Source organism: Aegilops tauschii, chromosome 7, assembly GCF_002575655.3.
Source record: "Aegilops tauschii subsp. strangulata cultivar AL8/78 chromosome 7, Aet v6.0, whole genome shotgun sequence".
In the NCBI taxonomy this organism is placed as follows: Eukaryota; Viridiplantae; Streptophyta; class Magnoliopsida; order Poales; family Poaceae; genus Aegilops; species Aegilops tauschii.
Window position 1 is genome coordinate 223108684 of NC_053041.3, and position 13452 is coordinate 223122135.

General features: G+C 45.2%; 1 protein-coding gene across 1 annotated transcript; it reads right to left on the reverse strand.

The window, feature by feature from the left end:
- Window positions 1–8016: 8016 nt before the first annotated feature.
- Window positions 8017–9142, reverse strand: LOC109750684 (uncharacterized). Its single transcript, XM_020309638.4, has one exon. The coding sequence runs from the start codon at window positions 8921–8923 to the stop codon at window positions 8411–8413; it is 513 nt and encodes a 170-aa protein (XP_020165227.1). The 5' UTR covers window positions 8924–9142; the 3' UTR covers window positions 8017–8410.
- Between the last annotated feature and the right edge of the window lie 4310 nt (window positions 9143–13452).

Below are 13452 nucleotides of genomic sequence, written 5' to 3' on the forward strand. Positions count from 1 at the left end.
CTGAATCTTATATTGGATAATGGGAGAAGATAGGGTAAAAGAATATCAGAGCAAAACAATCATAACAACAATTATAACACATACTAACATGTCTTTCCCCTCTTGAAGACATGTGACTTCTCTCCTCTATGGATAATAAGCATCTAGAGAAGCTTAAGGTGTGCATTCTCTCTTATGTGATAAACTTTGATGTGCTCTCTCTCCCCCTTTGACATCAATTTCCAAGAAGGGATCTTCTGGAGCATGAGTCAAGTAGGTTTGGTCCTTGAGTCACATTACAAAGCAACATGTAATTTAAGATGCTCGTAGAGGACAAGAATCATCGAGTGGAGCTGGAACAAATATGCAGGATGCAAATGGCAAAGTGTTTTCTCAGTATTGAAATCAGTAACACCGAGTCTTTTGCTTCGGTGGCACCAAGTTGTTTCGGTTTAGTCGAAGGAAACAAACCGGTGAGGCCGAATTCAACACAGAGAGAAAACAATGTTCATCTCAGCTCACTTAGGCAAATAAGATCTCACAAAGATTTGCAAGGAATTAACTCAAAGATTTGCAATGAATTGGATGCAGGGAATGCAGAACATTACAGAGAAAAGAAAAGAAATCTAGATGAAGTTTTTTTGAAAAGGGGAATAAACATGCAAGAGACAAATGCAAGAACACAAAAAAACACTAGAGAACTTCATCTAGAATTGGTCGGCGACAAAGTCACCTATGTTAGAGTATATTGACTGAGGAGTCAAGTAAGAACACTTGATCGTAGGTCATACTCATCGTTTAAGCTCAAAATGGTGTTGTCATTTTTCGTTTAAGCATTTTGATGTATTCACATCTTGTTGAGCTGCTTTGACCCATGACTTGGGGTAAAAGCTTCTCTAAGATGGAATGACATACCTTGGGTGGTGGTGTTGATCTTGGTCATGTAGTTGAACTTGTGTAGGATGCTCAAGGTAGATGTAGCTCATCAATGAGTTGGGAGCACCACTTGTAGTTTGAGTTCATCTACCTACACGGGTTAGTCTTGCAAGGAAGAGCACTTGTGTATCCAAAATGACAAGCATGAAGTTTGATACCAATTGAAATTTGATATATAGAAATTGTCAAAGGATATGTTGAAAGGATTCATGCTTCCTTGTCTTCAACCACCGATTTGTAGAGACTTGGTGATGTAGAGATTGCTCAAGATGTGATTGAGTTGCAATCTCCTAGATTTAGATTCATCGAAGTACCTACAAGGGTTAGATAGCATGCAAGGGTACAAGTATAGATCCAAGACATATGATCATCATCATAAGAGAAATATCAAGGATTAGTCAAAGGCTCATGCCTTGCATATATCCAAATGGAGTTTCTACTCCAAGTTTCAAGCATCAATGATGTTCAATTCACCTCTCAAACGGAAAAATACTTTCTCATCAAGCGGTTTGGTGAATATATTTGCCAATTGCTTATTGGTATGAACATGCTTAAGATCAATGTCTCCTTTAGCAACATGATCTCGAATGAAATGATGACAGACTTCAATATGCTTAGTTCGAGAATGTTACACGGGATTGTGAGCAATCTTAATAGCACTTTCATTGTCACAAAGCAATGGAACATGTTTCACATGTATCCCATAATATTTAAGAGTTTGGGTCATCCAAAGTAATTGAGCACAACATGAACCGGCGGCAATGTATTCCACTTCGGCGGTGGATAAGGATACCGAGTTTTGTTTCTTGGAGGACCAAGACACAAGAGATCTACCAAGAAATTGACATGTACCCGAAGCGTACTTTCTATCAACCGTGTCACCGGCATAGTCCGAGTCGGAGTTGCCAACAAGATCAAAAGAAGACCTCTTAGGATACCAAATGCCAAAATTTGGTGTATGAATTAAGTATCTCACTATCCTTTTCACAGCCTTAAGATGACATTCTTTGGGGGCCGCTTGATATCTTGCACACATGCACACACTTAGCATAATATCGGGACGGGAGGCACATAAATATAACAATGAACCAATCATAGAGCGGTAAACCTTTTGGTCAACCGGTTTGCCATCCTTAGTCAAGTCAAGATGTCCACTAGTAGGCATGGGTGTTTTCATACCTTTGCTTTCTTGCATGTTGAACTTCTTGAATAATTCAATGGTATAATTTGTTTGAGACACAAAGGTACCTTCCTTAGTTTGCTTGATTTGCAAACCAAGAAAGAACTTGAGTTCACACATCATAGACATCTCAAACTTCTTCGACATTAGCTTTCCAAACTTTTCACTAAAATGAGGGTTAGTCGAACCAAATATGATATCATCAACATAAATTTGGCACACAAATAATTCTCCATTAACCCTTTTAGTAAAAAGAGTAGAATCAATTTTTCCAATCTCAAAGCCTTTCTCAATAAGGAACTTGGTCAAGCATTTATACCACGCTCTAAGAGCTTGTTTAAGACCATAAAGAGCTTTGTGAAGTTTGTAAACATGGTCGGGTTTCTTAGGATCGACAAAGCTGGGAGGTTGTTTAACATAAACTTCCTCTTCAATTTCACCATTTAGAAAAGCACTTTTAATGTCCATTTGATATAATGTGATATCATGATGATTGGCATAAGCAAGTAAGATGCGTATGGACTCAACTCTAGCAACGGGGGCATATCTCTCACCATAGCCCATACTTTCGACTTGAGTATATCCTTGGGAGACGAGACGGGCCTTGTTGCGTACAACTTGTCCATCTTCATGTTGCTTATTCTGAAACACCCATTTGGTACCAATGATGTTGTGGTAGTTGTCGGGCTTCTCTACCAATGTCCACACTTGGTTCCTCTCAAAGTTGTGTAGCTCTTCGTGCATAGCATTTATCCAATACGGATCTTCTAGTGCTTATTCAACCTTCATAGGTTCAATGCTAGAGATGAATGAGTAATGTTCACAAAAATTAGCCAAACGAGTTTTAGAGCTGGTAATTTTCCCGGTTTGAATATCCTCAAAGATTTGTTCGACGGGATGGTCTCTTGAAACTCTTGCTCTAACTCATGAGAGCTTTTGTTTGGGTCAGGGTGGAACATCTTCTTCATCATCTTGTTCTTCCTCTTGGCCTTCTTCGTTGTTGGTGTTATTTTTCTCTTGTGGAGGTGGAGAAGGAGGTTGATGAGGTTCATCTTGGTGTACTTCCTCGTTTTCTTCATCTTGGCGTGTCCCACTTATGGATGCCTCCGAGTCAACTCTTGGTTCACCTTGTCGTGAGGTAGAAGCTTCCGCTTGGACGGACAAGGTACTCTCCTTCACCTCCGTTGGACGAATCTTGCCAATAGACAAGTCTTGGATTGCCTCCGAAGGGTCTTTGTCTCCTACATCAATTGGCAATTGCTCTACTTGCGAGCCGTTAGATTCATCAAACTTCACATCTACCGTCTCTTCAACCTTTCGGGTGAAATTGTTGTAGGCACGGTAAGTGTGAGAGTTTGAGCCATAACCGAGTAGGAAATCCTCATGAGATTTAGGAGCAAATTTAGAACGACGATGCTTATCAAGAATATAGCAATTTGAGCCGAATACTCGAAAGTATCCAACTTGGGGTTTGTTACCGGTAAGAAGCTCGTATGCCGTCTTGCCGAGTAGCTTGTGAAGATATAGACGATTTGTTGCATGACATGCTGTCTCAACCGCTTCCGCCCAAAAATGTTTTGGCGTCTTGTACTCATCAAGCATCATTCTCGTCATCTCAATAAGAGTCCGGTTCTTCCTCTCAACAACTCCATTTTGTTGACGTGTGTACGTAGCCGAGAACTCATGTGAAATCCCTTCTTCGTCAAGAAAGGTGTCCACATTTGCATTCTTGAACTCCGTTCCGTTGTCGCTGCGAACCTTCTTGATCTTCACTTCAAACTGATTTTGGGCCTTCCTAGCGAAGTTCTTGAAGATCTTTTGGACCTGCGATTTATCATCAAGAAAGAACACACACGTAAATCTTGAAAAATCATCAACTATGACTAAACCAAACGAGTTTCCACCGAGACTAGGCGTTTGGACCGAAGAGCCATATGAAGTAGCTCGAGAGGTCTTCTCATGGTCATGATGTTCTTCGTGCGGTGGCTTCCTCCAACCTATTTTCCTGCTTGGCAAGCACTGCACAATATATCCTTATCAAATATAACGTCTTTCACTCCAAGGATATGATCACCTTTAATAAGCTTATCAAGATTTCGCATGCCCACATGACCTAACCTTCTATGCCACAACCAACCTTTAGAAGATTTAGCAATTAAGCAAGTTCTAGGTTGAGCCTTTTTAGTGAAATCAACAATGTATAGATCACCTCTACGTATACAGGTAAAGACCATTTTATGATTATCTCGTCGAAACACTTGGCAATCTACTTCAGTAAATAGGACATTGAATCCAAAATCACCTAGTCTAGATACGGAAAGTAAATTGCAGCCAAGAGATTCAACGAGCATAACATTTGGATGGAGCTGTCATGTGAGATGGCCACTTTACCAAGGCCAACCACCTTACCCTTTGAGTTATCACCAAAAGTGACATACTTTCAAGGGTCGTCGTTTTCAGCAAGCTCATGAAACATATACTTGTCTCCGGTCATGTGATCGGTACATCCACTATCAAGAACCCATTCCTTTCCTCCAGCCATGTAGCCGCGAAGATTAGCCATAAGACCAAAGTGTCTCATAGACTCATTGAGATCAAGGTCACTATCATCATCCTCATCATAGTATCCATGTTCAACATCGTCTTGTAATTGATCATTTCCTAGAGAGAGTGATTCATTAGATATATGATCATGACAATGTTCATCTTTATGAATTCTAATGACTTCGGAAATGATGTTGTTAATGATTCCAACATCTCCTTTGGCATGCATAAGGTCACGAAGCTCAAATAGACAATCACCAACTTAGGATCATTGGAATTCATCTTACTTAAGGCAATTGACTTTTGAAGAATCTCATCTAGATTTTTCAAGGAATAGTTTGGAAATCGTTCCTCAAGAAATCTTCATATGGTGTAAGCACAATCAAGAGTAGGCAAGCAAACAGTCAAATTTCTAGACAAACCTCGAGTAATAAGATTGACATTTCTAAGGTTGCGGATCATGTCAAGAGACTCATCGGGGGTAGGATGCAAAGGATCAACAAGGGGCACACAAGGGCTAGTAATGTACTTGTTCAAGTGATATTCATTGAAAGTCTCAAGCATATCATTTTTCAAGTATGAACTCTCCATCAAGTATAGGCACTTTATGTCTAAAACTCCCCAACATAGACTCATCCATCTTCCTCCAATGGTGATTAAACCAAAGCAATGGAGACCAATGCTCTGATACCAATTGAAAGGATCGAGAAGAGGTGTCTAGAGGGGGGGATTAGACCCTCAACAAAGAAAAGTGGCAGTTTTTAATTTCTTCAAGTTAAGGTGGAGTTTTAGCACAAGTTTAAACATTCACAATACATTTCAAGCAAGCATGGCAAGAGTATATGAGCAGCGAAAAGTAAAGCATTCAAGTTGCAAGAAAGTAAAGGGATGGGATTGGAGTGTGCAAACGCAATTGGAGACATGGAGATTTTTGGCGTGGTTCCGGTAGGTGGTGCTATCGTACATCCACGTTGGTGGAGACTTCAACCCACGAAGGGTAACGGTTGCGCGAGTCCACGGAGGGCTCCACCCACGAAGGGTCCATGAAGAAGCAACCTTGTCTATCCCACCATGGCCATCGCCTACGAAGGACTTCCCTCACTTGGGTAGATCTTCACGAAGTAGGCGATCTCCTTGCCCTTACAAACTCCTTGGTTCAACTCCACAATCTTGACGGAGGCTCCCAAGTGACACCTAACCAATTTAGGAGATACCATTCTCCAAAAGGTAATAGATAGTGTGTTGATAATGAACTCCTTGCTCTTGTGCTTCAAATGATAGTATCCCCAACACTCAACTCTCTCTCAGACAGATTTGAATATGGTGGAAAGATGATTTGAGTGGAAAGCAACTTGGGGAAGGCTAGAGATCAAGATTCTTGTGGTTGGATTGGAATGTCTTGGTCTCAACACATGAGTAGGTGGTTCTCTCTCAGAAAATGAATGCTGGAAGTGTATGCATGTTCTGATGGCTCTCTCCACGAATGGAGGATGGGTGGAGGGGTATATATAGCCTCCACACAAAATCTAACCGTTACACACAATTTACCAAACTCGATGGGACCGAATAGTGAAACTCGGTCAGACCGATATGGTTCAAAATGTGAACGTTAGAGATTTCGGTGGGACCGACATGATCAACTCGGTGGGACCGATGTGCTAGGGTTAGGGTAAAACCTCAAATCGGTTTGACCGATTACACAAACTCGGTAGACCGATTTTGGTAATAAGCAAACAGAGAGTTGGTCAAGCAAACTCGGTGGGACCGACTGCATATCTCGGTGAGACCGAAATAATTGCAATAGGCAACAGAGGGTTTGCAAACCCATCTCGGTGAGACCGAGATCTCATCGGTGAGACCGAACTGATTAGGATTTCTGGCAGTGGCTATGTCAAGTGAACTCGGTGGTGCTAGATGGATCAAATCGGTGGGGCCAAGTTTGACTTTAGGTTTAGGACATATGTGGAAATGAGAAAGTAGTTGAGGGCTTTGGAGTATATCACTAAGCACATTGAGCAGGCAAGCCATTAAGCAACACTTCTTCCCCTTTTAATGGTATTGACTTTTCCTATGGACTCAATGTGGTCTTGAACCATTAAAATGAAAATGTAGAGTCTTAAGCTTTTGCCAATGTTTGTCCTTAGCATCTTGAAGGGGTTCCACATCCTCTTGTCCTGCCACTCCAATGTTGAACTTATCTGAAATATACTAGATGAAAATATTAGTCCAACAAGTGATATGTTGACATTAATTACCAAAATCACCCGGGAGCACTTGTGCTTTCAGGCTCAGGCTTAGCTTTTTCGCCTGAAAGCCAAAAAATAGGCCCAAACAGGGTATAAATCATTACTTTATGCAAAATATAGGTATGATATATGTTTTAAATATCCTGAAAACCATTATTTTAATTTTAAAAGGACAGTGTTCATGTGATTCGAGCTAGGCGGCCGGTCTCGGGCTTGAGATTTTGCTGTCAGGCTTTACAAAGCCCAGCCCGACGAATGCCAGGTTTAGTTCGAATAACAGGTTCTTCCCGCCCCTTGTCTCCGCCGCCGCACGCCTCCTCTCCAACGTCGGCCCCCCTCATTGCCGGCCGCCTCCCCGCCTGTCCATGACCTCTCTCTCCATGTGTATGAGAAATGGCGAGTGAGTGTCATTGGGGAGAACAAATGGATAAGGGAGAGAGGTGCGGTCGTTCGCGATGATGCCTTATTTCTTTCGACGGACACAAAAATGTTCGCGATGATGCCTTATTTCTTTCGACGGACACAAAAAGGTGACGTGGCGCTCCTGATTGCTTTAAGATTTGTGCATGACATCCAACGGCGCTGAGCACGTTCGGGCTGAGAGGCCAGAAATCTGACGTTTGGGATATATCAATTCCGAAAAAAACAAACGAGTACTATTGCGGTCGCCGCCGACACGGCCCGTGTCTCCCCACCGGAATCGGAAGACCCCTCCGCAACAACCGCCGCACGCATGTGCATGTGCCCACCTTCACCGTGTAGACATCGCGTAGTAGCTCACCCTCCCTCAGTCACCGCTCATCATTCCGCTGGTCCTACCATACAATACATCGATCGATCGCGAGGAGAAGACGAACATAGACGTACGACACCTACCCGCACCTCCCCCGTTGGGCGCCAAGTTGTTATCATCTCCCTGATCAGTTCGCGCCAAACCCAAAGGGGAACAACTCCGGCACCGACCGGGGGAGGAGGAGGACGACGACCTCGGGCGGGCAATGAGCAGTTGCTCCCGCGTCGCGCCGTGCACAGCTGAAACGAAAGGGACCCCGAACCAAAACAAGAACCAGATCTGAATCTCACGGGGAAGAAAAAAACAGAACACCAAAGTTTGTCTGACTGACTGAGTACTTTGATTCAGGTTCCAGAAATGCTTATTGATTTGCTTTTGCAATGTGTTACAGAACATGTACATTTTGCCAGCTCAAGATCCACGGGCTACATTACATTGTAGGGACGGATGTATCCAAGAAAAGACTCGGAAAAACACAAGAAAGAAGAGTGGAAGAAATATACATCTGGTCCCTGAACAGTGCGCATCACTCGCTGCTGGATCATCTGCGATCGTTCAGACAACACACACACACACACACAAACGCCGTGCTATATGCTGCTAGTATCTTGCAAACAATTCGGTTTATTGCCCCGTCCAAGAAGATATACTTCGTAGCCATCGATCGAACCTATACCTTCACTTTCGGCACGAATGGCGGCGTTCGAATCCACGCGTGCGCAGGCGCAGCGGCTAGCATCTGGCGTCGACGTCGCCGTTGTCGAAGTTCTGGGCGTAGCTGACGGAGTCGTACCTGAAGTCCTGCGCGGCGACGCCTCCGAGCGGGCGGCCGTCGCGGCCGAGGAGGCGGCGCACCTCGGCGCGTGCCTTGTAGAAGACGTGCCGGAGCGTGCCGCGGCAGTGGCACCCGAGCAGGGCGGCCTCGTCCTCGCTCATCTTGAGGCCACGCGCGAAGGAGGGCTTCCGGGTCATCACCCACCCGAGCCCCCACTCCCACCACTGCCGCACCGCGCCCGCCGCCGCCAGCGCCTTGATCGACGGCATCGACCGCGCGCGCCGGAACGCCGCGGACGACGACGAGGACAGCGGCTGGAGGCTCAGTGACAAGGACGACGACACGCGCCGGCGCATCCCGGACAGGTCGACCTTGCCGCCCTTCGCTGCGCCCCCATTCGTCACCGGGAGGTCCTCCAGCCACGGGCTCCGCCGAGGCTTGATGGTCTCCAGGATCGCGTCGGTCGCCATTGCCCAGCTACAACAACAACCCGGGATCCGTCGGGGCGGAGAGAGAGAGAGATCTCGGTTTCTGTGGATTTCTTGGTGTTTGGAGCTGCTTGGTTGGTAGGAGAAGGCCGGGTGGGTTGGGTCAATTCTCGAGTAGCTTTTGCAAATTGGAGCCGCAGAGGCTGGGAATATTTGTGCATAGAGAAGTGGACCAGCAGGCTGGGCGCCTACTGCTAGTTACACCAAACTATGTACCCTCTTGCTGTTGTGTAGTAACATACATACATTAAAAAAAATGTTATTCATACTCGCAACCATCACAGACACACTCTTTAGTTCCATGGTCCAAGAAATTAAGAAGTAAACCATAATTTCAAGAATTACAAGAAAATCTAACTTTATTTACACTCGCAATCATCATAGGTACATTGCTTTAGATTGAAGATCTAAGAAATAGCCAATTTCGTTGCTAACGTGAGGCTATGCCCATACTGAAATGATACTTAAAGCACCTCATATCCTGGCTAGCGTGGAACGCTTGAATCGTCGGGCTAGGCGAGAGAGATGGAGCAGCGAGAGCAGGGGCGTTGCTCCGTCGGGCTAGGCGAGAGAGGTGGAGCAGCGAGCTGCCTCGCTCATATCCAAAGGGCTCGGCGGGCTACCCAGACAACTTTTATGCTGGAGAACTGCTCTTCGTGCTCGTCGGATGCCATCAAAAGGGTGGATAAACTGGTGGAAGGAGGAGATGGGGAGCGACGGAATGGTGCGATTCTTGCCCGGTGTCTGGCCTCCTTTAAATAGCGGGCGGGCGGGAGGAGCTTTCCCGACATTATGTTTAATGCTGGCCCACTCGTGAACCGACGTGTGCCCGGTGTAGGTTTCTCGGCTTCTGTCATGGTTTTGTCATGACAGATGCCCTAGTGAAAGGACTTAGGTGCGAGGCCATCGCTACGGTGATTAGCTTGTCGGGGTTGAACGGGACGACAGACACGAGTTTACCCAGGTTCGGCCCCTCTCGATCAAGGTAAAAGCCTACGTCCTGCTTTGCGTTGTATTGCTTGAGTATTGATTACAAGGGGAGCGAATTTGCTTGACCTAGCTATCGATGGATTGTAACCTATCTATTCTATGCTGGGACTCGCCTTTATATATAGGTCGAGGCCACCGCCTTACAAGAGTCCGGGTCGGTTACGATACGTGTGCGAGCCTTACTCTGAGTCGCCTTGCCCTCCATGGCAAGTCGCCATTGGGCGGCTTACACTTCTGGGCCACGCAGCGTCTTCCGACCTTGGACTCAATCTGGCCCATCTTATAAGTCGCCTCTTTAGCCTTCTGTCTTGACCATCCGGGCCTGTCAGAGGCCTGTCATCTTGAGTCGCCAACGGCCTAACCCGGACCCGACCGGGCGGGTTATAATCGCGGGGTTATATCTCCAACATTAGGCCCTAGGTTGATTTGAACTTCTTCATGTCAATTTTCAGTCTCTCCGTCTGGCGAGTCTTCCTTTTATCCTTTTTGACCTTAGTCTTGAACATCTTCATAACCCGCCATAATAAAAATATGACATCACCTCCGTGATTTCGGGAAACCCTCCATTATGTCATGATGAATCTTTGTATAAATATGTCATTCCGAGAATCAAGGCGCCCCTTTATTGTAACATTTATTGTACCATCTCGATTTTCGCACCAGTCATTTATTATTGCACTTTTCCTTATAAATAGGCCTGAGGGTCCTTCTTTTACCCTTTACTTCGTCTACTCCGCTTCGTCTTCTTCCCTGCGAAACTTGTCGCAGCCAGAGCTCCACCGCACCAGTCGAGCCGCGCCAGCCTTCTTTGCTGTAGGTCGCGACACCTCACCGCCGTCGTTAGGGTTCAGCGACGCACCTTCGCTTTCTTTCATTGCCATCAGGTACCACCCTTTCTTCCTCCTCAGATCTATATTAGTTCATCTGAGTTTGTGGAGTTCAACAGCGTTTATCCTAGTTCATCACATCTTTTGAACAGAAGCTATTTTTTATCCGAAAATACTAGAGAAGCATTGCGGTAGCAACTTTAGCACCATCTCAAATTTGAACAACCTGTATTCCCTTCTAGAATCAATGGGTATCTTGGTAGTTCTTCCGCCACTGCTTTTTAGGTTTAGTAATTCTTTTTCTTTTTTGAACTGCCTTCAGATCCGTAAATATAGTTGCTCCATACTGAAACTTGTTTGCTCCACACTTAGCCAAATTTTAGCAGTCCTGAATCTTAACTAACCCGCCCATTGCTTTTTGGGCGATTTACCAATGTATTTGCAACTCGCCAAAGCTCCAGAAATTGCCTCTTTTAGTTAACCCGCCATTAGCTTAAGGCAATTTTATCTTTACACTGCTCGTTCTTTTACTGTTGATGTATCAGCATCCCCTTTTTCTTTTAAATAACTCGCCTTCCTATTGTCTTTTAGGTGACTCAATATGGCAAAAACCACCCTCTGCAACTGGGGTCGTTCCATGGTTACCGACGCAATCCTTAAAGATTTTGTTGATCACGGTCTCTTGGCGAGTCAGTAAGAGATTGGCTGGCGAGTTAGCCAAGGAGAGAATGTCCCTAATCCTGGTGAAGGAGAAGTGATAATTTTCACCGGTCATATTCTCAGGGGCTTCACACCGCCCAAGTAAAAGTTCTTTAGGGATGTTTTGCACTACTTCAACCTCCATCCTCAAGACACAGGCCCAAACTCAGTAACAAATCTTTGACACTTCCAAATATTTTGTGAATTTTATTTGCAAGTAGAGCCCACCGTTGCTCTTTTCCAGGAATTCTTCTACTTAAACCGCCAGACTGAGTGTGCTAGCGGTCCGACTCAAGAACTAGGCGGAATCTCAATCCAGAGACGCAGAGACGGCTGCTTTCCTGTAGCTGTTCTGTTAAGCCATCCCAGGGGATGGGTGAAAACCTAGTTCTACTGTAAGAACACCTCCCCAGCCATTGAGAACCCTCTGTCGGGTTATCGGGTTGATCGTCTTCCCATCAACTTTAACCCGCCAAGCCAACTTATTCCAGCTGAACATATGAAGCACTCCAACATTATCCCAAGATAACAGCTTTGTTAGCTAATGGGTTGACCGGAGTCGAGTTAGCCCGTTGTTGGGTCTCATGGAAAATTCTTCCCCTAAGTCGCCGGCCCAGTTTAATGTGCAACTACTCTGGCAAGTCAGATGACCCTCAACGATACAGTTCTGACGACTTTACTACTGAGGATGTCTTTCAAGCTGTGAACTCCTTACTTGGGGAGTCACAAGAAAGTTGCAACAAGATAGGACTGCCTCCCTTCTTCAAGCTTAACCCGATCCCAGTTGTAAGCACTATCGTATGTCCGGTTTAAAATATCCCTGATTTTGTTCTATGTCTCACTTGTCAATCTTTTCTTATTACATAGCCCGACTCTGCATTTTGGAAGAGGAAAATAAAGACCATTGTGGCCAAGACCAGGACTGGCCCAAAGTTGAAGAAGAACAAGGCAGTTGCTGTGACTAAGCCGACCACTATGGGCGAGTAAGCGGATGCTGATGATCAGTCCGAGGTAGAACTTGATTCTCTTGGCCGCCTTTTTAATAACTTAGCTGACACTTCTTACTCTGAGGATGAGGGTGCATCAAGCCGAGCTGATAACCCAGAGGTAATTTCTATCTCTTCCAGCTCAGACTCACCACCTCCAGAGAAAATCAGGCGGGTTATCCGGAAAGTACCATTTTCTCACCCAAATGCTTACTTAGACCCAAACTTTGTTTTGAAAAAGGCTCAACATGATGCGAGACGCCAAACACAGAGTAGCAGCACTGAAGAACTGGTGACTGGGTTAACCCATAACCCTTCTCGCAAGCGACATACTGAGGTGCCACACCGCCCAACTTTTTCTTTACCCAAAGCAGGCATTATCAGACAACCCCTTAATCTGTCCGACTCAAATTATTAGGAGTCATCTCCGTCTTCAGGCGGCTCATCTGAAACTCAACTTCTAGCATTCGTCATTAACCCTGGGTGAGTAATCATACTTAGCAGCTTGATAACATAATTTTCTTGGTCACATATTTTAACTCCTTTGCTTCTGATCATAGGGCTCAGGCAAAGAGCAAGAAAAGAAAAGTTGGCGAGTCTTCCAAAGCCCTAGAGATTCCTGGGTCAGAGGAACAAGCACCAGTGATTCTTGAGGTCAACACGAACAATCCTGAAGAACCTCACAATAAACAAGATGACCCGCCACCCGAAACTGAAAAGACAACCGTTGAAGATATAGGTGTTGATGCTAACCCGACGGATAACCAAGACCCGTCGAGTCCTATTCCTCTTTCAACCCCTGTCAAGCCATCTGAAGAGGCTCCTTCTAATAAGAACCATGATGACATTGCTATTATTGTGGCGAGTTATAAGGCGCCAGAAATCTCCAATGTGCTAACTAAGCATACTGCTAAGGAAGAAACACCTTCATTGGAGAAGGGCAAAACAAAACTGGATCTGGAAAGCTATGCAGAGTTCAGCGCGGTGAGTTGCACACGGGCTATCTAAG